The sequence below is a fragment of the Pararge aegeria genome, chromosome 9, assembly GCF_905163445.1.
Source record: "Pararge aegeria chromosome 9, ilParAegt1.1, whole genome shotgun sequence".
Taxonomy (NCBI): domain Eukaryota; kingdom Metazoa; phylum Arthropoda; class Insecta; order Lepidoptera; family Nymphalidae; genus Pararge; species Pararge aegeria.
Window position 1 is genome coordinate 12,454,782 of NC_053188.1, and position 26,483 is coordinate 12,481,264.

Below are 26,483 nucleotides of genomic sequence, written 5' to 3' on the forward strand. Positions count from 1 at the left end.
TCCGGAATTTACTCGCCAGCAGAATATTAAACTAGCCATGTCCCAGGACAGTGTATCTTATATGGAAGCCTCATTGCGGTTTCCTCCAGTTCACAAATCATATGCGGAGATAGCAAGAGAATTGTTCCCTACTCCAATCTACTTTCCCCTTCCTTCAAATCCTCCCCATCACCCTTCAAACTCTCCCCAACCGAATTCTTTCAATTCACCCCGTAGGTCATACCGGGAAAAAATTATCCGCCCGGCTCGTACCCGAGCTCCCTTAGCGAAGGGTTATGACAAATACGCCCACCGATCCTTTACCAACAGTCCCTCTTCCTCCCTACCTAATGGCTGCGCCCTTGGCAGCAGCCTACCTGACTCTCCCCCATCCCAAAGTAAAATGCTAGAGGTTCTCTCTGAATTCCTTCTGAGTATTGTTGCTCCATGCAGCGAAATTCCACTACCGCCCAACGTTGCACATAACTTATCTCAACTGTTTAATATCCTAAATAATGGCCCCAACAACCTTACTACAATGGAACAGTAAAAGCATCCAACCAAAGAAACAAGATCTTTTATCTTTAATTAACCTGCATAACCCTATCATTGTTGCTATCTGCGAAACATGGCTGAGGCCTGGTTCTCGCTTTCGGGTTCCTGGCTTCTGCTGTGTGCGGGATGACAGGAGTGATGGTTATGCAGGCAGTGCCATTTTTATTCGACACAATCTTCCCTTTTCTTCTATTCCCCTCCCCGCTCACAGTGATCAACTTAATGTTGTTGCTGTGAGGAGTCTAAATATTTCCTTTCTTTCACTGTATATTCCACATCCTAATCCATCCTTGATTCCAGAAATCCGGTCTATCCTATCCTCCCTTCCTACCCCAGTTGTGATTATGGGTGACTTTAATGCTCACCATACTTCTTGGGGGTGTTACTACTGTGATGGGTTTGCTCCTTTATTGATAGACATCTTTGAGGATACTAACCTATGTATCCTCAATGATGGCACTCCTACCCGTAGAGTCTATCCCTATCAGAACCCAAAATCTGCTATTGATCTATCCCTTTCTTCTCCCTCTCTTGCATCTCAGCTATCCTGGAAAGTCCTACCAAGTACTTTTGGCAGTGATCACTTCCCTATCATCCTATCCCTGAATACTAGATCATTACCACCTTCCAACCCTAGTCCATTATTGAAGTATAAACTGCATAAAGCTGACTGGTCACGTTACGCTCAATCTGTTGATAACATGATAGACTCTTTACCTGATCTTGAGCATTATGACAATTTATTAACTTGTTATGAGCAATTTGTTAGATATCTTATTTCTTCAGCCGACTCTAATATTCCTTGTAAAAAGTCTTATGCCAAAAATCACTTATCTTCCCCCCCTTGGTGGGATGGGGAATGCACTGATTTATTTAACCAAAGAAAGGCTGCAGAAGAAGAATATACAGATAGCATGACAAATGATAACTTTATGAAGTATCAACATTTGGATGCTAAAATAAAAAGGTTAGTGTCTAAAAAGAAAAGGTTCGGTTGGACCAAATTCTGTGAATCACTCGGCCCTAGATCTCCCTCCACTGTCGTGTGGACAAACATGAGGAGATTCCGCCGATCTCTTAACCACACTGACCCAAGTTCCAATAACCCGTCTGAATGGCTTAACTTTTTTACAGACAAGCTCGCTCCGCCTTATGTCCCTCATATGGACGATTTCCCCATTTATACACCTGTGTCCACTGCAGATGAAATGGATGCCCCATTTTCTTTTTCAGAGCTTGAAATTGCTCTAACTGGCCTTAAAGACTCGGCTCCTGGGGAAGATGGTGTACCTTATTCTTTTTTGGCAAAACTAAAAGATAAATCAAAACTATATTTTCTCAACTTAATTAATAGCTTTTTCGAGAGTGGAATAGTTCCAAATTCCTGGAAAACACAACTAGTGATTCCACTACTCAAACCTGGCAAAAATCCATCTGAACCAAACTCATACAGACCTATTGCACTTTCATCCACTTTGGCAAAAGTTAGCGAGATACTCCTCAAAAATCGACTAGAGTGGGTAATGGAAAGTAGGGGAGTACTTTCTCCTTCTCAGTTTGGGTTCCGTAAAGGATTTAGCACTGCAGACAGTCTCAGCATACTCACCACAGACATTCGAACTGCCTTTGGTAGGGGAGAGTACCTTGTGGGTATTTTCCTAGATATTGCCTCTGCATATGACAATGTACTTCTTCCGTTACTCAGGCAAAAATTGCATCAGCTGAGTGTACCGCCAAGGATAACACATTTCATATGTAACCTGCTCTGTGGCAGGTCAGTTGTGGTTAAACAACAGTCATCCTATCTTTCCCCCAGACTAGTCTGGAAAGGACTTCCCCAAGGCTCAGTACTCAGTCCTCTGCTTTACAGCATATACACTCATGACCTAGAATTGTCTGTAAATAACTTTTGTAACATTCTACAGTATGCTGATGATATTGTCCTCTACCACAGCTCGGGCTCAGTAGAGGAAATATCCCAATGTCTAAACTCGGCTTTGTATTACCTAGGACAATGGCTGTCTGACCACGGCTTATCTCTATCCGTGGCTAAATGCCAAGCAGTTGTGTTTACAAGAAAAAGATCTCACCCTACATTTAACTTTTGCTATGAGGATCAACCCATCAATCTAGTAGACAAAGCAAAATTCCTAGGTATTATACTGGATAGCAGACTGAACGGATTACCGCATACTGAATATGTAATTAAGAAGTGTGAGAAAGGTATAAATGTTCTGCGGGCAGTGGCTGGAGTTTGGTGGGGGGCCCATGCCTATTCCCTTAAGCTTTTATATAATGCCTTAGTCCGTAGCCATGTTGATTACTGCTCATATGTTTTAGACCCTCTAAATAAAACTACCTCTGAAATACTCAACCGAACTCAATACAGATCCCTCAGGATCATTCTGGGGGCAATGAAGTCCTCCCCTACTAATGCTCTGCAGGTTGAATGTGTTGATCCTCCTTTGCATCTGCGTAGGCAATATCTCTGTGATCGTTATGTTAGCAAAATGTTACAACTGTCCTCCCACCCTTTGTGGTTTAGATTAACTCAATTGTCACAAGTTCTTAGACCACGCAATCCTTCTTCATATCTATTAGATAGCTATCAGAAATTTATCAATCTCCCTCATCCATTAGTGACTTCACAAATAAACCCTTTATACTCTACATCCTATAAAGCCCTAGTCTTTGATCCTGCCGTGGTCACAGATCTTGGGCTAGTTAAAGGAGCCCTTGATACTAATGTAAAGTTTAATAACATAGTTTGTCAAAATTGGCCAAACCACCTCCTTATTTACACTGATGCATCAAAGTTTTCCCCGGAAAGCTTTGTTGGTGCAGCCTGCTGGGTTCCAAGGTTTAGAATTGCTCTGCAATTTAAGTGTCCTCCAGAGTCTTCGGTATTTACAGGGGAGGCTGTTGCCTTGCTGGAGGCAATCTTATTTGTCCGATCCCATAACATAAAACAAACTGTTATTTTTACAGACTCTCTTAGCTGTTTATACTCCATTAAGGAAAACCCATTCCGGAGTAAGTCTAGATTCCCTATTGCTCTAAGGATCAGGGAGGCTCTGTACTCCTGCCATCAAAATGGATTAGCTCTATTATTGGTCTGGATACCAGGGCACTCTGGCATCACGGGTAATGAAACTGCTGACTTATGTGCTAAATCAGCTGTTCATTTGGGCTCCCTGGAGCATTTCAAAAACAGTTCTCAGGATCTCAGCGCACTGGCAAAAACATATCTAATCAGATCCTGGAAGTCACTTTGGAATGATTCCAAATCAGTTAAAGGTAAATATTACGCTTCTGTCCAAACTGATATCCCTAGACGTCCATGGTTCTTCTCTTGTAAATATGCTGATAGGTGGGTTACATCTACAATATGCCGTTTACGCCTTGGCCATGCCTGCACACCTGTTCACCTGAATAAGATTAGAATAAGGGATCACTCCATATGTGAATGTGGCTTGGAAGAAGGCACTGTCTCCCATATCCTCTTCTCTTGCCCTAAACTCCTTCATCCCCTCTATGATGTTCTCCCAGTCCAAGTTCCTCGTCCTCTAAATGTTGAGTGTCTGTTAATGTCTGTGTTTAGCCCATTCTGTAGATTCCTATGTAAATATGTTAAGTGTAATAATATTAAGTTGTAAATATATATGTAAGAACCTTCCTATCTCCAACAAACTAACATTCTGATTATCTGTTTTTCTGTTGGAAATTAACTCATAAAGGAGAAGCAAAAAATCTGCTACTTATTTAAATGCGTCAAGATTAATATTTGGTCTTCCTCATATTTCACCGATCATTCTCAAAAGCGTGTCTCCTCCATACCACGTGACATTGGCGAAGTAAATCGTACCCAATTGGTACAAACGCAAGCCATAAAAAAAAAAAAAAAAAAAAAAAAAAAAGAATTGAATTGAATTGAATTATTTTGATTTCGACTAGGTACATGTTTCCATGAACCTACCGAATTCGAATTAGGTATTTTTATCGTAAATTAATTTAAATTGCATTGTATTGACTTAAATATACCTATCGCAAGCAATTCGCATTATATTACGCTTATGTTTTAATAAATTATTATGTTTCTTAGTTCAATAAGAGTATTTAATAGTATAGGTTCACCAAATATTCGATTTCAAATGGCTATACGGCAATCTAGTGATACGGCAAAGTTCCGAGAATATTTAAATGCGGCAAAAGAGGTTGTTATTTTATCCGGGGCAGGAATAAGTGCGGAATCCGGAATACCGACCTTTAGGGGTGCAGGTGGTTTTTGGAGAAAGTATCAGGCGTCTTCCTTAGCGACACCAGAGGCATTTCACACTAGTCCAAGTTTAGTTTGGGAATTTTATCATTATCGACGAGAAGTTGCGGCCAAAGCCCAGCCTAATGCGGTAAGGAGGGTTGTGTATAAATCGTCCAACACAACTAAAATTATACTGAGTTTTTGATTCGGTAGCAGAAGCTGCTTATGACAAACTGATAATCTTTCTAAGCAAATGCAGTTTTTATTTTAATTTACAAAAATATGGAGTTTTGGGTCTTGCTGTTAAACTCCCAGCTGTTAGGTTAGCTGCCTCCATAGCCTTCATGGACACTTTTCATGACCACTTTTGTCATAACAGTAGTCTAATTGGCAATTCAGGTACCTCATTTCTCCTTGGGTAAACTTTATATTCCGAGGACAGAACTTAATAGGTAAATAAATTGCCTGTTACTTCTCACTATAATTTTTAAACTATGGCTTGTGGTGATCTTACGGTAAACAAATAACAAAACACTTCAAAATGAGAAAAAAACTTTAGGAAAATCCATTTTGGGCTGGGCCAAATAAAGTTGAATATACTTAATAACTGACTTAAGTTACATTATTTCTATAATCATCATCATATCAACCCATTACTGGCCCACTACACAACACAGGTCTCCTCCCACAATGAAAAGGGGTTAAGGCTGTTAAGTCCACCACACTAGCCCAGTGCGGATTGCTGGAATCCACACACCTTTGAGAAACATTATGTAGAACTCTCAGGCATGCAGGTTTCCTCGCGATTGCTTCTTCACAATTGTTAAAAAAAATATATATTATTATTTCTTTAAAGTCAACCAACTCATAAAAGAAACAATGTTTTAATATAGGGTCACCTAGCCATTGCTGATTATGAAAAAAGGAATGGAGCTGATAAGAAAGTGACAGTAATAACACAAAATGTGGATGGACTGCATAAAAGAGCTGGCACAAACAACTTAATTGAACTTCATGGTAATTTGTATAAAACTCGCTGTACCAAGTGCAAGGAAGTGTTGATCAATACAGATTCACCTATATGTGAGGCAGGTATAATTGAACTAATTGATCTGAATAGTGTGCTTTTTAATTATAACTAGCGGACCTGCGCGACTTCGTCCGCGAATGAGTCGAATTAAAAAAATAGTCATATGCCCAATATAAATGATTCCGAGATTCCAATATAAATGAATCCTAGCTTGATCAATTTATCGCCTCCGAAACCCCCTGTATACTAAATTTCATGAAAATCGTTGTTCTAATTATATATATACCAGAGTTGCTTGTTTAAAGATATAAGATTACAAGTTAGTAATATTGGTAACCGCAGCATTTGTATACCCCCTGACACAGTGGATATATGACATGAAATTATACATACTTCATAGAGAGCCGCTGGATCCAAGCAGCATAAGATCATGGTATTAGGAACTCCCCACAAAAGACCTATACCAAGATAAGCAGTTGTCCTCCATTGATTGACATGATGATGGAATTGAAGCAATTGCACTTCCTATTCTGATTACCGCTTATTACAAATAAAAAAGTGTAACAGTCATTTGTTTTTGAGGGTAAATAATAATAAAGCCTCCGATAATGAACTATAATTTGATATATGCCAAATATTTTATTAGAATAAGCATTTTAACAAATACTAAAATAAATGTTATAATAAAGCTAATTTTATGAAAAGTTTCCAGAAATTATTAAAAATGATATTTTTTTCACCACCAATGTTCATAACATTGTGCTCCTAGGTATTTTAATATAGATATGGTTGTATTTTTAATACGTTTCAGTCTTGTAATAGACTCAGACGGCGCAAAGATACCTCCCGGTGTCTAGTCATTGACACCATTGTGATATGACCCTTAAGACATGCATTCCTAAAGTATTGTGAGTATTTTCTTATTAATGTAAAACATCATTAGCTTATGGTTCCAGGCACTAGCTAATCGCGGAGCACCTGATGCAAATATTGTAGGATCAGAAATCCCTATTTATTCTCTACCACACTGCAAAAAGCCTCATTGTGGTGGTCTGCTCAGGCCACACATAGTTTGGTTTGGTGAAGGCTTAGATTCCAATGTGCTGGAGCAAGCAGGTGATATTATTTCTCTGTTCACGACTAGTTATAATCGAAATTCAATTGGTAGAACTTACTCCTTTTCAGTTTTTTATATGAGATGCATTCATCAGATTCACAAAATTTACATGTAGAAGAAAATGGCATTAAGTAACTTTTTGTATAGAGTGCAATAAAGAATGAAAACAATCAAACTAGATAAGATTGGCGCTGTGCCTCAGAGCTAACATTAAGCTATCAGTCCTGGTTATTATCACTATCATGTTATATTTAATAAATAAAATAATAATAAATAAATAGATATACTACGACAAACCACACATCGCCATCTAGCCCCAAAGTAACCGTACCTTGTGTTATGAGTACTAAGATGACTGATGAAATTTTTTTAAAAATAATATACATAAATACATATAAAATACATATAAACACCCAGACACTGAAGAACATTTATGCTCATAACACAAACATTTTCCAGCTGTGGGAATCGAACCCACGGCCTTGGACTCAGAAAGCAGGGTTGCTGCCCACTACGCCACTCAGCCGTCAATATTTAAACCATTGTTACTATACAAAGAGGTACTAGCTAGCCGGGGAACTAGATACCTACATGTCAATGCATAGCTTGTATCGCCAAAGCGTAAAGTGGTGTCGCGATGCTCCTCGCGCCGTCAGTTTGCGCTGGAAACCTATAGTACTTCTTCAAACATCTGAGCGCTTCGTCGCGTCTCGTCAGTATATATATATAAGCTTAAGCAGAGTTGCTCTCAATCTCAGCCTCCGATCAGAGACAAGTCCTGTGCACACACACAACTGTGTTAAAATTCTGAGGGTGTGGTGACGGCAGATCAGAATACAGTTGTCACCGCCCCTCCTCTTCTCGCAGGGCTCGTACGAGGCGACTAAGGGAATATACTAGAGGACGGGCAGCAGCGTCGTTCGTGCTACTAATACCATCTACTCTGATCACTAACCCATTTGCCAAACCTGGTGATCATGGCCAAACCTCTATAAGGAAAGGCCTTTGGTCCAGCATTGGACTGTTATGGGCTACTTTTGATTTTTTTTTATTCCACTACAAGTTAGCCCTGGACTGCACTCTACTGGTGGTAAATGATGATGCAGACCAAGATAGTAGCGGGCTAACCTGTTAGGGAGTATAGCAATCCTATTAAACCCATATTCATAATCGATTTCTATGAAACATCGTACCGGAACGCTAAATTGCGGTTAGCGGCATGTCTTTGTTGTCCCTAGGGTGTTGACCAGCTACGGCCGAAGCCTCCCACCAGACCAGAAATCCAGAAATTATAAATTCCCAAGTTGCCCCTGGGAATCGACCCGACAACTGCGGTTGTCAAAAAATATAAGTCGTCTGTCGATGATACAATGTTTTCAATGCTCTTTTACAGGAAACGCGATGGCAGGCTGTGACGTCTGTCTTGTAGTAGGTACTTCATCGGTAGTGTACCCTGCAGCCATGTTTGCCCCTCAGGCGGCACAAAGAGGGGCAATTGTTGCTGAATTTAACATTGAACCCACGCCTGCTACACCAGACTTCCATTTTTATTTTGAAGGCCCTTGCGGCACAACACTCCCTGGTGTCTTATCAGCTAATTAATTATTGATTAATTAGCATTAGAAAGTTTAAGATGATGCTAACTGAGTTTACTTTCATAATAATATAGTATGTGATATAAAAACGTAAACAAAAAGGTTTTACTAATAATAAAATTTAGTTTACGTAGTGTTCCAAATTTTACGGGAAAAAAAGTGTTACCTCGGGCTAAGAGGCTGTGTTTTTAAACTTTAATATCAGCGAGCGTCATCAAATCCATTCAAGCATTTTCTCAGCAATACAGTTGTACACCTGTGGAATAATTTGCCTGAGAGAATAGTAGGATCGCTGAATCAGTTCCATACAGCCAAGTCAAAATACAAATAGTCAGTGGCGGGCGTAGTCGTTTTCCAGTATATTAGATTGTTACATTTATAGAGGTTTCCGGTCAGTACATCCAAAAGCTCGGATTTTTTTAAATTTACCTATTATATTTATGTGCATGCATAGAAAATGGTAGTACCTACCTGATAAATAAATCCCATAACATTCGAAAAGGTAGGTACTTCATTACCAAAATTATTGAAGGAATTTCGACCATGAGTGATATATTATGTAAGGACAAAAAAACTACTGAGTATGTAGATCATAAGAAAAAATACCATATGTGATAGTTACATAAAACTATATTTTTATCATTATCATAATTTAATATTATCAGATCAATTAAAATGGTTTTCGTCCATACTGAAAATAAATATTTATTGAAACAATATCATCTTTTGTCTTTATGCCTTGCAAAAAACTTGGCTATATTCCCAATAGTTGGTCCAAATGCGCAGTTGGTGATCAATGATTTCTGTAAAAGAAAATTCACAAATATGATCCACTCGTTATATGAAACAGTCCAACAAAGACAGCCAGCTACATCCCGGACAGTGTTTTAATGATACAGCTCCTATACTTACATCAGGAATCATAGATTTCGAAAATAAAACTTTTTTCATCTTTTTTTGTGCTCAATCAAATTTGGAAACGGGACAAAAACACAGTAAGGGTCTGGCTTCACTACCAAGTGTCGGATAGCCTAAACGTAAGCCACTTTCTTACTTACACTTACCTAAGTCAAGTGACAAAGACAAAAGTGAACAAGCTATGCGACACTTAAAAGGTGACCAATAGATATTAACGTTCGTCGCACGCCATATTGACAACACAATTTTACATTGCAATGTGAGCTTTATATCATACGTCAAAAGTTTTGTTTGAATTGTACGCGTGGTGCACCCGTAACGTGTTCCTGCACAAAATTTTTGAATAAGTTTGCTTTATGTCCTACATGGAAAATTATTATGAGCTGTTGTCACTTTGTTTTTGTCTCCCATTTGATTAATACTCATAAAACACTAAAATTTTATAAGCATTAATTAAACTATTAGGTAAAATAATTTTATAATAAGTATTAGTTCCAGAGATAACCGTACGTCAGATGTGGCGCTACAAACAGAGACAAGGCTTCAGCTTTCATTCATATATGGATCAGTCCAAGGTAATAGAGCTCAGTGTTTATGTATCCTGTAAAGCTCACATTCCAATGCTTTAATTTCAGTCGAGTCGGTGTTTATAGTTTGCGTAGGCCATTACTTCGCTACGTAATGACAATGTTTGTGAAGATTTGTCAATGTTTTTCATAGCACTAATATATAAACAGCTGAACTTGGATCACCACACGATATATTATCTAGGGACACAAAACAATTGCATGCGGACGGATACTATTTTTTTTATGTTTTAATAATAATATACTACGAAGATAAACACATCGTCACCTAGCCCCAAAGTAAACGTTGAATAAGTATGAATAATATACATAAATACTTATTATATACAAATGAACACCAGGAAACTGAAATAGGTACATTCATCCTTATCCCACAAACTTCTAGTTGTTGGAATCGAATCCACAGCTTCAGACACACAAAACAGGGTCGCTACCCACTGCGCCAATCGGCCGTCAGTTGTATCATAATTTTAACATACACACCTGCACAAAAGAAGGTAGCGCTGATACAGTCTGAGGCCTCGAATATCTCTCATCCACTAATAATACACACGCAAAGTCATTGGCATGCCGGACTGCTCGCCCTAAAACAAATTTAAAATCAATAATGGTTTCATTAATTTAATCAAACACAGTTTATTCCAATTAAGTTTGGCTATCATCTTTTAAGATATGGTCTTTCAAGTTACGTAAATTCGATGCATATAATTTCAATCAATAGGCATATATATAGCAATATATATATATAGTAGTATTAAAATTTAAATAAGAATTAATAGAGACATTTTTATTCCTTACCGATACACTGATTGACTGCCTTCATACATAGGTTCTCATAATAAATACTGCCTGACCCGGGTGATGCTTTGTTTAGATAATTCAATTTCTCTTGAAGTTCCGGTGACTTCACGTTTGGGTACGGCATTCCTATAACCATAACGCAACGGCCTAGTTCGTCACTGTAACAATATTATCATATATTGGATAGAAGCAGGCGTTATTTTGCGGAAATCCATAATATATTATGAAAATTAAGCTTCATTTAGATTGAAGAAATTATAAATTACACCATACAGATTCTCCTTAAAGTTAAGAGTTAAAGCAAATTAAGCTCAATTTTCATAAAATATTATCAAATACTTAAAGTTACAGGCATATGAGGACTTCTTTCTGGCATAACGTGCAAAGAGGTGCTATGTTATTAGACGATGGTTACTATGAGGTAGGTCATTTGTTTATTCCGGCAATTACTGCGTAAAAAAAACAATTTGCTGTCCCCGGCCGCGTCGAATTTTGGCTACACGAATTATTTCTCAACACCAAGTCGTAGCTTTATCGATGATTAATTCGATCACGTGTCTGTGTGTTTGTCTGTGGCATAGCTCCTGCACGGATGAACCGATTTTGTTTTTTTTTTTGTTTGAAAGGTGAATTTAACGGGTGTGTTCTTAGCAAGTTGGCGCCACCACAAAATATGGATATCAAATGAAAAGTATTCTTGGCTATTAGTATACTACACACTAGTGATGGAGCGAGTACTCGTTTATTAGGTACTCTGTACATGCTGCTTTTTTTATTTACCCGTCGATACCGCTATATACGAGACGTTCTAAATTTGAATAAAAGACACTTGCTTCCTGTATGCGAAACGTTCTAAACTAGTATAAACGACATTGGCTTCATGTGTACGAGACGTATTAAACTTGATTTAAAGGCACTTGCGTCCTGTATACGAGACAAACTAAACTTACATAAACAACACTTGCTTCCTGTGCACGAGAGGTACTAAACTTGCATAAAAGACACCTGCTTCCTCTTTACGAGACGTACTTTACTTGCATAAGAGACCCCTGCTTCCTCTATACGAGACTCATACTAAACTTACATAAACAACACTTGCTTCCTGTGCACGACACGTATTAAAATTGTATAAACTGCACTTGCGACCAGTGGCGTGCACTTCATACATGCACAAAAGCGCTACTTTATGCTTACCCTGGTCGAAGTTCCTGTGCACGCCACTGCTTGGGACCTTTATAAGACGAGACGTACTTAACTCGCATAAACGACACTTGCTTACTGTATACGAGAAGTACCTAACTTGCATAAAAGTCACTTGCTTCCCGTGCACGAGAGGTACTAAACTTGCATAAAAGACACTTGCGACCTGTAAATGACGAGACGTACTTAACTTGCATAAACGACACTTGCTTCCTGTATACGAGAAGTACCTAACTTGCATAAACGTCACTTGCTTCCCGTGCATGAGAGGTACTAAACTTGCATAAAATACACTTGCGACCTGTAAATGACGAGACGTACTAAACTTGCATAAACGACACTTGCTTCCTCTATACGAGAAGTACCTAACTTGCATAAACGTCACTTGCTTCCCGTGCACGAGAGGTACTAAACTTGCATAAAAGACACTTGCGACCTGTAAATGACGAGACGTACTTAACTCGCATAAACGACACTTGCTTCCTGTATACGAGACATACTAAACTGGCATAAAAAAATAAATAATAGTCATAACAATCTAAATATTGGGCTTAAATAGAACTTGCCATACCTGAAGTTTAATCCTTCACTTAACTTCCCTCCGACGACGCTCAATAAAAGCGCACCATTCAGTTCGGATGTTTCTTTGTTTTTAACTGCTGCACCATATTTTTGTAAGACCTGCAGGAATATAGAAACGAATATACCAATAACTGAACGAATTTACCAATTTCTTTGCCTGTTACGACTTTTATCGTAAAACTACTGGACTGAATTCATATTTAAGTAAGCCATTTCAGTTAATCCTTTTGTTAGAATCATTTTATACTTTAGATATATTAAATATACTTAGTAGTTATTATGAAGTATATTGTACCTTTATTTGATCTATACCACAATTAAATCATCTTACTCACATCCAGGGGTAGCTGGAAGAGATCTCTTATAGAGATAAGCTTTCCTTTGTACATTTCATGTATGTTATGTTCACAATCACAATTTATGGTACATAAGTAATAAATAAATACATAAAAAACGACATAAGTCACCGTTGGTGTTATAAAAAAATATAGACAATATTTCAAAGTAGATAACAATTCAAATATTACTCTACTCACTTGGTCCACTTCTGAAGCAGATTTTGGTTCGCGAAAGATCTTTTTCTTCTTGCTGATGCTTTCCAAAACTTTAGTACCATTCAAGTGTTCGTACAACATTTGTTCGTATGAATATGAAGGTAGAAAGCAAACAATGCCATCGGGGATTATACTACAAGCATTTCTTAGAATTCGTCCAACTTCATTTAACTAAAAGTAGGATTGTTTTTTTTTAAATTAACGCTAAGATTGAGTATAGGTATATACACAGCAGTGTTAGCAGGAAGCGTTGGAAATGAAATGAAATACTTTATTGTCATAAAGAAAAACAAAACAGAATCAAAAGTACTTAAACATAACACAAAATATATACACAAATTTTGTTTTATTTTGCACAGATAAAAAGTGTACCTGAACTACTGTTCTCCGAACTAGTTGAGACTGTGTCTCGGAAAACAGGGCTAACCCGCTCGCTGACATAGCTTACTACTAGAAATTAAAATCACTTGTATGCCCAAGTACTCGTGGTTGTGTTTGTATGTGTCATAAGTGTCCATGTCAGAATAAGTGTGTGTGTTAATTACTCATCATTACTTCAACCAATTGACCTCCAATGCCAAAGTTCCAAAATCTACGGTTCTAGGAGACTCCCAGCGACTCGTTTGAGGTTTTCTGTCCACTATGGAGTCCCAACGTCCATCGGTTCTCCTAATTAGTGCCCCGCTCATTACCAATTATGCTTCGCGAATCGTTTTGCTACTTCCGAAACTCTAATTTTTTTACTGATCCACTCATTTGACCACATAGAGATAGTTACACCCAACATAGCTCTCTCCATCGTTTCAGAGCTGTTAGCTGTACAACGCTGTATAATAAAATAAATTGTATGGTTATAAGTCACCAAAACAAATCCTAAAGTTGCCATAACATTTTTTTTTTGCACGGGGAAATGCACTGACGCATCCCTCCCGGAGACAGGTAAGAAATTATCTAACCTGTTTCCGGAAGGGTATGTGAGACTTGCTGACACGGGGCCAGAATACCCCCTTAAACCCAGCGGAACCGTCTACGCCATACCGGGACACCACAGGATCGTTTTCGCATGCTACTCTGGTATCCCGACAATGTACTCATAACCCTTCCCGTTAAAACCAGCGCGTGTCAACGCTGCATAGAACATTTTATGGCTATGATCAACTAAATGCAGTAATTATGAAATTTCATTTTGATTTCTCATGAATAACGCGTCTGAACTTCAGGCGGGTTATGACAAACCAGAACCAAAAATCTGACTACTAGCTTCTTCAAGCTAGTAGTCATGATGTGTCGATCTCACAACATGTCATCTTCAAACTGCTTGCCCATGTTGTGACGGAGATCGTAAAAACAAGAGAAGTTTCGAATTTTGAAAAATTTCGAAATTTCAAATACAAACACGTTATATACTTACACGTCACGTGCCGTTGTCACGCGCGATTATGTACTTTACGTTACGAGTAATAAGGTTCTATGTAACAATGATAATAATCCTTACCAGATCTTTCGAAGAACGGTTTTCGTAGGAGAAGTTCAAATGAACATTTGAAGGTCCCTTTGAAAGGCACACACCCAATACATTGTCCGGAGGGACGACGTGTTCACATTTCACTACATTGACCTTGTCTACTTCAAGGCTATTGTTTGTTAGCAAAGCCTGAAACTCTGCCACTGGTTCCATGGTACCACCTGCTACGATTACCTTAAGGAAACGAATTAGATTGTTTTTGAAAGAATTTTAGATAACTAACTTTTTCCCGCGGTTTTACGTGCGTTTAATAAGGGTGGTAAAGTAATGTTCATCATCACATCAACCAATTACCGGCCCACTAAAGGTCACGGGTCTCCTCCCACAATGGGGAGGGGTTAAGGCCGTTTTTTGCTTTTTGTGCACTTGTTTTTTGTACCTGTTGTAAAAGGAAATATTTCTATTTCATTCTATTGTATTTTATTTTAATGATTAAATACAAAACGAATATAAATAATAGACAGAAGTTAGATAGAATTTTAATGAAGAATATGACTGTCGATTGTACTTTCTTTATGCTTACCTAAAGCATAAAGAAAGTACAATTCTTCCTCACTTTAAGTAAAACTACATATCTGTTCCACATTCCACTGAAGTTACATTTTTCATGACGTCTCTTATAGTTTGATATGCAGCGGGAGCGTCTGTTGATATGAAATTGCTTGCTTCTTTTGTCGTGCTTTACCATCGACCAGATTGGTTCGATTGGATTAAAAATACAATGATAAGACGTAAAACGCAAGATTTTAAAAGCCTTTTGAGACTGCCACTTCATCCATAAAATATTTCTTTTCGATTCTAACCTTTATAACAATATCCACGAATACTGGTTTTGTTGGGATTGGATCTGGCATAGAAATATTGTGAGATATCATTAAGTCAAGAAAGAACTTTTCCTCGCAGTCATAGTAGGTACTTTAAGTGATAATCGTGAGTGGTACGCAGCGTTGCTCCTTAAAAATTATGCTAATTTCTGCATTTTCAACCTATCCTTCTGTTGAACCAGCATTAACAATGGCGACCCCTCTAGAAGAAAGCACATTCGAATCACATGAACAGAAAACTAAGTCTCGCAACTCAGTTTGCTACCGTACAAAAATGTTAGATCCATTTTATACTAAGTCGGTTACTTTATTAGGTACTTAAATTCTGTCTTAAGTTATTATGTAATTAGCTAACCTAACCTCTTATATCATTAAAAATCTTTTGTCTAAAATAAAATCGAGTCACTTGGCCATCGCATAAAAACAATGTATCTTACATGGAATACATATATGTAATATTAAGTTTTTATAGCGATTGCCAAATCAACCTATTTTATTGAAAACATAAAAGATTTTTAACAGGTAACTGGTAGGGCTATCTGTACCTACGGGTATATAGAAGAAGCAGTATCAACATCAATAAACTCCGGTGAAGCAACCAATTCCAGTACGATATATTGGAGGTATCGTATTAAATTTAGTCGCCATTCATATCAAGTAACTTGCAACTGCTGTGTCGCGAGTCAGCAGCCTGCCGAGTTGTGAAGCCAGGCATACTTGCGCGAACTTACCTCTCACCTACCTAGTTCACATAGAGCAACACAGCTAAAAGGAGTAGAAAGTTGCCGCCCCAATGAATAGAAGGAAGGTTAAAAAGCAGTTAAGGCCCACAATATTCATATTGACGACGATTTTTGATAAAATATATATATTTTTTTAAAGAATATATTGTATTTTAAAGTATATAATATATATTTCTTTTTATTATATATACTAGATAGACGGCTTCGCACACTGGCCCAGTGCGGATTGGTGGACTTGACACACCTTTGAGAAAATTATGGACAACTCTCAGGCATGCAGGTTTCCTCACGATGTTGTCCTTCACCGTTGGATCAAGTGATATTTTAATTGCTTAAAACGCATATAACTTAGAAAAGTTAAGAGGTACTGGCTAGGATTCGCACTCTGCTCCCCCAAAAGTGAAGTGGAACAACTCTATGTACTGCAACTCAAATGTATAGCTTGATGCAGCATGGAGCACTTATACACCTAGATCAGCATTTTTCTTATCTCTCACCATTGAAGCAAGTGATTTTTAATTACTTTATTATTAAACTCTTTATTTGTATACCACAACATTAACATATTTAAAATATAACAAAAACAGAAACATATCGAAAGAAGTAGTAATACAAAAGGCGGCATTATCGCTTAATAGCGATCTCTGCCAGGCAACCTTAGAATTAGGAAAAAAAAAGAAGAGGAGAATAGACTGCTGGTGGTGGTGGTGGTGGTGGTGCTGCTGCTGCTTACTTAATACGCACATAACTTGAAAAGTTAGAGGTGCGTGCTGGGATTCGAACTCGGCCCCCCGAAAGTAAAGTCGAGCTCCTACCCACTGAGCTAACACCGCTGTAGTTATAAGGTAGGTACATTTACATATTAGAAACCGTCTTAATTAATGTAATGAATAATTTTTATTTTTAATATTTGTTTCCTATGCTTCCTTTGTTACCCTTAGGTCTATGAAAAAAAACTGGGCACATTGTAAATAACATTTTAAACTTGCCGTGTAATTGGCGGGCCCATCTTAAATTATATTATATTTCATGTGCGTTTGGAACAAACTGGCTCGAACAATTCAGTCCCGTGGGGGAGATCCGTGCCCTGTAGTGGGCCGGTAAAGGCGTTTTCGTTGATGATGAATGATTCACTAACTAATACTGATCATAATTTTTTACCCACAGCTGGGCCTCCTCTTTAATAGGAATGTGGGATTGAGAAACTTACCGATCGACATTGGTTGACCACTTGAGCGAAGTGCTCAGCCGGGTTGAGCAATAGGTATTTGAGTTGACCGTTCTCTCCGTGTTGCGCCAACACTCGCCCGTTTCGACCCCGATCGCACAGCCTCTCCAGAAAATCTAATATGGCGTACAATCCACTTCCGGCGGAAGTTTCTGTTGGTAAATTGTTGAGCTGGAATATTTTTATTTATTTATTTAATACATTAAATTGTACACCAGACGGTGATAGCGCATTGAGTAGGAGCCGAGTTCGAATCCCAGCACGCACCTCTAACTTTCCTAAGTTATGTGCGTTGTATTAATAAAATATCACTTGCTTCAACGGTGGAGGAGAACATCGTGAGGAAACCTGCATTCCCGAGTCCTACATAATGTTCTCAAAGGTGTGTGGAGTCCACCAATGCGCTCTGGGCCAGCGTGGTGGTCTACAGCCTTAACCCCTTCTCATCGTGGGAGGAGACCCGTGCTCTGTAATGGGCCTGTAATAGGTTGATATGATGATGATGATGATGATGCTTGTACACCAAAACATAATAAAAAATTTAACTAGAATAACATAAAAAATATTAGGCACGTACAATAGGCGGCCTTATTGCTAACAAACGATCTCTACCAGGCAAACTATCACGAAATAAGATATTTATATTAGCGTAACACATCTGCGTTACGTTACATTTTCAAATCAAAATAAATACATTTATATATATATATATATATATACATATCCCTATCCCTACTAATATTCTAAATGTCAATGTAAGTTTGTTTGTTACGCTTTCACGCAAAAACTACTTAACCGATCCGCATGAAACTTTGTACACATATTCTTGGAAGTGTTAGAAGTAATATAGGATAGTTTTTGTCCCGACATTAAGCTCGGTTCCTTTGGGAAAGGGGATGACAGTGTTTGAAATTATAACCGATTTAAATAATTATTTTTGTACTACAGAGGTTATAATATGTGTTTAATTTTGCCCAAACTTTGTGTAGATCTGGTGAATGTGGTTGGAGATAGAGGACTCCTCAGCGGACAGCAGCAAACCCCTCATTTAAGGCTTAGCGATACTGAATACTTTAAATTTTTTAGAACTACAACTAAATTGAATACCACATCAAAAAACAAAATCAAACGCAGACGAAGTCGCGGGCAACAGCTAGTATATATATATCTATACATATATATCTATACATATATATGTATACATAGGATAAGATGAGGGTTATCTCAATGGAAAATTTTGTCAGCATCGATTGTGCTGTTATGTCGTACACAAGTTACAAAGTTTCAATACAAGTTACAAACTGTTTGTCTGTCCTTCCTTTAGACCTAATTAAGCAACTAATCAACTAATTTTATACATAGAGTTAATTGAAAGGCTGGAGAGTAACATGCTATGGCCAAATTTTGTCCCAGGAAAACAACGGTTCACACAGGATGTGTAAAAAAACCATAGTTAAGGCGGGCAAAGTACGCTGGCAAAGTAAGTAAGCTTGTTGTATAAAAATATATAAAAGCTTTCGAATCGACAGTCTGATAAATAGCCAATATAATATTTTTAACTGTGCATATATAAAGTGATAACTTTGTACTTCATTTTTTCGCCGTAACATATCTCTCACTCACTGAGACTCACTCAACTCAAAAAAATGCATAATTAGTTTTTATATACCTGATTATTCGCTTTTTTCTCAGTATTCTGCATTTCCTCTTCCCTTTGATCTTTTTTCTTAGACATTTTATTGAGAAACTCTTTGAACGAAGCTTTCTTATTGACTTCAACTTTTTCATTTTCTTGCTCCAGCGCTTGTTGGCTGTATCTCATGGAAAAACCGTGGAGTTTTGGTGCCAGTCGACTATTTCTACAGAATTCTACTAGAGGGCGTAAACGGAGATGATCTATTTCAGCTTTTATAACAAAATCTTCGAGCGAAAATACTGCTGCCTGCCCTTTTTTGTCACTTGATAGCTTTGGTTTAACGACACCTAAAAAAGTTAAATAAGGAGCTTTTCAGGAAAATGATTCATCAAAATAAGATTTTTTAAAGGATGACAGAATGTTAAAGGTTGAACAAGTTAATTTTTAAGTCATAAATATATAGATGGTGCTGTTTTGGTTTTTTTTAATATTGCATTGCGCTATGAACATGCTTTACTAATAATAAGTATAGGCCTCTTTGATTGTTATTAAGGTTGAGAATTGCATTGGACCTATGCTTGCTCACTCGGGTGTGGTGTGGGTACACACTTCGTTGAGTCGAGTTTCATCCCTACTTGTCCAATATCGCACCAAGCGATCTAAATCATCTTTCCTCATATGCATGGAAAGTTCTTCCAATTTCTTATAACCCGTGTAACCCTTCAAAAAGAGTTAATAGGCATCTTTTTTATCCCTTGACTGCAATCTTACCTGGTAAGTGATGATGCAGTCTAGAGATGGTAGCCACCCATATCCGTAATCTGTTTATACGCGACATCGTACTGGCAGGGTGATTACTTATCTCGCGACAGGCGTAAATCTTGCAATCACTGCTGTCAAATGTCACTTTTCCATACGATAAATAAACAGAAGTGAAGTTTGACAGCAGTGATTTATTTACGCCTGTCGCGAGATACGTAATCACCACCGTCAGGCAACAAGGCCACGGCTGAAGTGTCCCACCAGAGCAGAAATTATAAATTCCCAAATCAACCCTGCCGAGAATCGATCCCGGGACCTCCTAGTTCTATCTAAGGTCACACACACTCTCTTTCACTTTTGCTTGACTTGGTTCAACTACAAGATTCTTGCTGCTTAATCTGGCTCTATATATTTTATTGATACAAATTCCAGGAGTGGTTCAACAGAAGACAATTGTTTAACGGACACTGGGGCATAATGAACGTTCTCTAAGGCCCGATTCTCCGAGACCGATATGACGTAAGCTTTTAAGAAGCCCTTCAACGACAACGATATTGACTTTAACTGCGTAAGATTCTTGCTGCGAATATTCCAGAAACGTTTTACCTGAAGACAGCTGTTTAACTGACTGACTGGTAGATATCGCGGAAGATATTGGCGGGTTTAACAGTAAATATTGCTTATACCTTACCTAAAAGCTTCCCCACAACGAAATTGACTTGGTTCAACTGCAAAAGATTCTTGCTGCTTAATCTGGCTCTATATTTATTTATATAAAATTCCAGGAACGTTTTAACTGAGGACAGCTGTTTAACCGAGACTGGGGCGCAATGGGCGTTCTCCAAGGCCGCTGTCAGGCCGTGCGCTTCGTCGAGTATTAGCACGTTATCCTGCAATTTGAGTGAGACGCCCGATCTTGCGCCACTGCTCACAATACCGGCATGGCTAATTAAAATTATCTAAAAAAAAAAACACTTATTAAGCCAAAGCTCATTGGCACTATTTCGTGCCGAAGAAGGGTTGTCCGTGCGATCTATAAATGGTTTCGAGAGAGACATTGAGAGATAAATTATGATTACTATAGTCGTAAAAATGTAATAAGCCCGTTTTGAGATTTGTGCAAGACCATAGAATGTAACTTGGAACGAAACTGAAAGAAACAATAAAATAAAAATCAATTACATACAGTGTTTTAAAAAATACGCAATTTTTTTCGGGACGTTAAATAATATGAAAGAATATATTGCGAGTATTCTTTTTGCGCTTACTTTATACTAGCATGCAATTTATAATTGTTGCGAAACGTTCCGAAAACAGTTACGTTCTCAGTCTTTTTTTTTTATACTAGAGCTGTAACCATTTTTTTACAGAATATCGAAATTAAATATTGTGTAGTTATCTTTACTGCAAAGAATGAGCTTGGTTCTCAAAATGGGTTCTAAATAATGAGTCTGAGTTGATGTATCTGACCAAGCGGCACATGACTGAAGCATCCCCGCGCGCACTGCGCAGTTTTTCGTTCCTCATTTTGTAAAGTTGACTGTGCGCTCGTTTAAGTTTGATATATATTGTTTACTATTACGTTAACTATGGCTCTTCTATTTTGGACATTAATTTAAACATAGTGATTTGACTCGATTTTTGTGTTTGTTGTTATATAGTACTAACTCTGTTTCAACATGTTGAAAAGTGGACGTATAATCAACAGCCAGTCACGCGTATTGGTTGTGAAGTTAAAGGAATACTTTGAACGAACGAACACTTTACAATACATAATAATATCAATCAAGTACTGATACAAACTTGAATTGATTTATCGTGAGTATCGAGTCCCGAGTCTTATGGTTCCATAACTAGTTACGTCGCGATGACAAATGTCAAAACGGGCCTATTACATTTTTACGACTATAGTAGGTGAAACTATTGTAAAGTTATTTGAATTGTTATATTTTTGTAATCGTTTCAATCTGTATAATTTACTCTAGTATGTATTAAATTAGTATAATTGGTGTTAAACGCACTAATTGAATTTAAATAAATGAATAAACGGCAGTCTATATTTGAAAATTAAATGTATGTTAACAAATAAATATTTACAATTTAAGAGAAAATAAGTCTTTAATAATTTGAACGCTAAAAATTTATACGCGTATCTTGTAGGCCGCTTGATAATGACGAAAAGACGCTATTAGCAAAAATTTTTATCTTTAGTAGAAAGGATTACAACTAGTATTGGTCAATTGTCAAGTCATGAAAACGCTAAGTTCGATTCCCACAACTGGATTTTCCAGTTTGTGTGGTGAACATGAATGATTTTCAGTGTCTGGGTGTTTTAAGTATTTGTGTATATTATTCCTAAATATTCATCAGTTATCTTAGTACCCATAACACAAGCTACTTATACTTTGGGGCTAGATGGCTATGTGTGTAATGTCATAATATAATTATTTATTTTTATTCTTTAATCAAAACATTACCGCGCTTACCGCCCTTTTTCTTTGCCTTTTCTGTTCCCTCAGACAATAAATAGGTTGGAAGAAAGGATACTGGGATTTATGAAAAGATTTAAGAAATTTTATAAATAGAAATCACTGGGTTTGATTTATCAAACATACTGTGTTCCGTAAACCCCAATAGTCTGTGAGTCTTCGTGTGGCATTAGGGTTCCTAAGCGAATAGACCAATTATGATGCGGTTTTGGCTGCTTGAAATCTTATATTATAGAAATGGTTCTCAGCTATAAAAGTTTATATATATATCTGTGTTTGAAAATCATGTTCTCATTTCTAACTATACAAAAGGGCCTTACCGATTTTTATTTCCGATTGTTGTTAAGTTGTAACCTATTTAAACATACGTTCGAGTTTGATTCCTAAGCAAATATGCAATGGGGCGCATTTTAATATTTAAGACTAAACATACCTCAGCGTCATCTAAGGCCATTCTTGAAGCGTAATATGGACAAGCTTTCAACTGTTTCCCACATTTGACTATGTCTTCCATATCCATGATATCTACAAGCAAATGTTCCTTTAACGCTTTTATGTTGTTTTGGTTGTAGTAAGGGCAAGATGTGCATGACTTTGTCTTTGTCTTCTTCAGAACTTTCCCTTCATCACCCATGGATGTCGTTTTGGTTTTAGATTTTTGCATATCCAGACATCTGTAAAATTATTTAAAACAAAGAAGATTAATATCATTAATGAGATGGCAGGTTAAGACTAAACTTAATGCTTCAAATTTAAATCTGCACCTAACACAATTTTTTTTTAAACCTAATGCTAATCCAATAAATAAGGTGAATCTTAAGAATAACAAAAAAACTTCAGGTAGGTACCCAAGATAGTTAATTTATGAGATTTTGTGGGTGTGTTACACCACAACACAAAAAAGCCCAGCAAATTTATTTTTGTGTTCGAAACTACCGGCGCGTTACTTCATTGCATGCCGAAAGGAGTCGACTGACGTCGGCTTCTTATAATAGCAATATTTTAGGAAAATACAGTGAGTAAATAAAATTACCGTTCATTTATAAGATTAACATTTTTCAGCTTAGTGACATCAGAGTAAATGCAGAAGTGTTGTCGGGAAGCAAGAGTAACAACTCTGGTATTGTCGTTGAACACTGTTCTTTTGATTTCCCCTACGAACTGCGACAGCTGGCTGTGTGTCCTGCTGCTTATATAAATCTGTAAATATAAAATTATAGTGTAACTCATAATAACCAACTTTATATTGTCATCAGCATATCAATGCATTCCCTGCCATCTAAAGGGGTCTCCTCCCACAATGGGAAGGGTTTAGGCTGTCGTCAATCACACTGGCTCACTGTGGATTCCTGGTCCTCAGACGCTTTTGAGAACATTATAGAGAGCTCTCAGGCATGTTGGGTTACCTCACAATGTTTTCCTTCACCCTTGATTCCAGTGAAATTTTAATTAAACTAAAACGTAAATAACTTAGAAACGCAAAGAGGAGCTGGCTAGGATTCGCACTCTGCTCCCCCAAAAGTGAAGTCGAATAACTCTATATACTGCAACTCAAATGTATAGCTTGACAAGAAGGAGAGCTTATATACCTAGATCAGCATTTTATGAAACCTTATTAAACATTGAACCATATTTAGTCTGTAAAATTATGTATGCGTTTCTACTCCATGATTAAATAATCAGGTTTCTGCATATATAAAATATATGGTGACTATGAAAAATATAAGGATAATTAAGATTTCAATAACTATGTTTAACATTTTCTTATCCTTATTTTTATGGGATAGGACAAAAAATTTGTGGAAAATTATATGGTGGTGTGCCCTAACCCATGCCAGTACCACAAGTTCAGCAAAAACGCTGTAATGTCTTATGTATATATGAGAATAGATAGTAAAAAGAAAATCTATCTTAAATAAGTTTTAAACATATAACTATAATTCAACATTTAAACTACATTAATAACAATCAAAGTAAATAATTATAACCACAGACTGACATCATATGTGTTTAAAATGATAGTATTGTTTTCCTGTTACAAATCTGTATGGCAGATTGCCAAATGAGATGGTGTAACAGAGATATGCATTGCAAGAAGTTGACGAACATGTTGGAGATCCTGCAATAGGCTATTGCTGACCATGCCTAACATTGCAAATTCTACAGATTCCATGAAATTAAAATACACATACTTTTGTACTGCTCTCCTTTTCATCTTCCACACATGTTTCTTCACAATCAGATTCATGATCATTATTCTGATATTCCCCTACAATTAGGTCTTGATCTTCAATGTTTCCTTTTTCCTCGCATTCATTATTATCAGTAACTTCAATTTCATGGGGCTTGTCTCTTTTTTCAAACTGGTGATCAATTCTTTTTAGATTTGTCCTGTATCTAGAAACTCTTTTTTTTAATTCAACAAACTCTGCCTCTCTATGTTTAATTTTATCAAGTTTTAACTGTAGTGTTATTAACAGTTGGTTCTTTTTTATTTTCTCATACTCTTCTTGTAACCAATCAGCAGTATCTAGTGTAAAAAACAAAAAATAATGTTAACTTTGTATGACAATATTGAGCAACCTTACAAAAAAATATTTTATTATTTTCAATGTTAACAATAATCATTGTATTAAATTTGGAGAATTAGTCAGTAAAATTGTACCATGCAAACTAGCAGTCTCTAAGTCAATTGACAGCCAATTGGTGCAGTGTGCCGCAATCCTGCTTTCTGAGTCCAAGGCAGTGTGTTCAATTTCCACTACTCAGTATCTATGTTTATCTGTTTATTAGAAGTATTTATGTATATTATTCACGAATCCTCTCTGGGCCAGGGTGGGGGATGATGGCCTTAACCCCTTCTCATTGTGGGTTTAAATGATAATGTATATTATTTATAAAATTATTCATCAGTCATCTTAGTACCCATAACACAAGCTACCCTTGCTTTGGGGATTGATGGCAATGTGTGTATTGTCGTAGTATATAAGTTTATTTATTTAGACTCTGTTGCAGGATGTCAGTTTAGTCTAGATGTTTTCTTCCACTAGGTCTCAAAACATGTACAGTGCAACCTTAATAAAAAGTACTTCAATATAACAACTTTCAACAACCAGAAGTAAATTATAAATATTTACTGATTTGGTTGATCTGTATCTTGAAATAGAAAATACTGAACGTTAAAAGTTGGAAACAGACATGTTGTGCCAGCCCTATATAGAATGGGATAAGGGAATGATGAAGAATACCTATGCAAGAAACTTAATTTGAGCAAGTTTAAGCAGTGTGCTTAGCCAAGCTCTAATATGCTTGTTAGTGATATATAAATATGATGATGATTAGCACATCAGTGAGATATTTATATTAAGCTATGTTCAAGATGTTTTTGTTATGCATTTGTTTTGATACACAGCATTTTAGCGTTAAGATGTTTAATCCTAAGATTAAGAAATTACCTGTTGTATTCGAAAGTTCCAGTTTTAGCTGTTCAATTTCTTTTTGTAACATTTCCACAACTTTTTGGTTGGTGTCTTTAAGCCATTGGAGTGCTCCACAACATATACTCAGAGATTTACCCTTAAGAACAAAAAGAAATACCAAGTGTTTGTTTGATTGTTAATGTACTACATACCAGGGGCAATGTAATATTCTTGTGCTACACATATATGATGTTATGTTGGCAAAACCCATTTCCATTGCATGGTGCTCTGCATTATTGGTTTTCATAGCCAGAATTAGATTATAAAACTAAATAACACTTGAACAGTAAAATTACCGTAGTTACTTACAGTTCCTGTAGGGCTTTCAAATACGCCTACTTTTCTACTTTCAATTGTAAAATATAATTCATTCATAAACTTCTTTTGGATATCGTAAGGCTGGAAGGGGAACGAAAAAATAGGACTCATCATCTTACGCAAAATCACAATAGTTTTGATAATATAGACCTTTCGACTTTTTATTATGTGTCACAAACTCACTGAGTAGGTACTGACCGATTGAAACTTGAAAGCGGACGGACGTATTTATGTTTTCCCGCCAACAGTCAAAACTATAACCACAGACCAGTATTTAAGGTAATCTGTGACGCGGTTAGTGAC

General features: G+C 37.0%; 2 protein-coding genes across 4 annotated transcripts; one reads left to right on the plus strand and one right to left on the minus strand.

Moving 5' to 3' along the window:
• Window positions 1-4,452: 4,452 nt before the first annotated feature.
• On the plus strand, window positions 4,453-9,265 carry LOC120626311 (NAD-dependent protein deacylase-like). The gene is made up of 4 exons (XM_039893783.1): window positions 4,453-4,940; window positions 5,686-5,880; window positions 6,779-6,938; window positions 8,333-9,265. The coding sequence occupies exons 1-4, from the start codon at window positions 4,626-4,628 to the stop codon at window positions 8,539-8,541; spliced, it is 879 nt and encodes a 292-aa protein (XP_039749717.1). The 5' UTR covers window positions 4,453-4,625; the 3' UTR covers window positions 8,542-9,265.
• LOC120626310 (ATP-dependent DNA helicase DDX11) lies at window positions 9,147-26,386 on the minus strand. Of its 3 annotated transcripts, none has more exons than XM_039893782.1 (14): window positions 26,331-26,386; window positions 25,839-25,959; window positions 24,576-24,913; window positions 23,417-23,583; window positions 22,817-23,057; window positions 20,586-20,853; window positions 19,166-19,479; window positions 17,479-17,667; window positions 14,672-14,875; window positions 13,159-13,347; window positions 12,612-12,721; window positions 10,838-10,998; window positions 10,523-10,623; window positions 9,147-9,337 (listed from the first exon to the last, which is right to left on the minus strand). In XM_039893782.1, exons 2-14 carry the CDS (start codon window positions 25,888-25,890, stop codon window positions 9,254-9,256), a joined length of 2,418 nt encoding a protein of 805 aa, XP_039749716.1. In that variant the 5' UTR covers window positions 25,891-25,959; window positions 26,331-26,386; the 3' UTR covers window positions 9,147-9,253. The 3 variants fall into 3 exon arrangements, with proteins under 3 accessions (XP_039749716.1, XP_039749715.1, XP_039749714.1); XM_039893781.1 differs by having other exon boundaries at window positions 26,300-26,381; XM_039893780.1 differs by having other exon boundaries at window positions 26,172-26,381.
• Window positions 26,387-26,483: the final 97 nt, after the last annotated feature.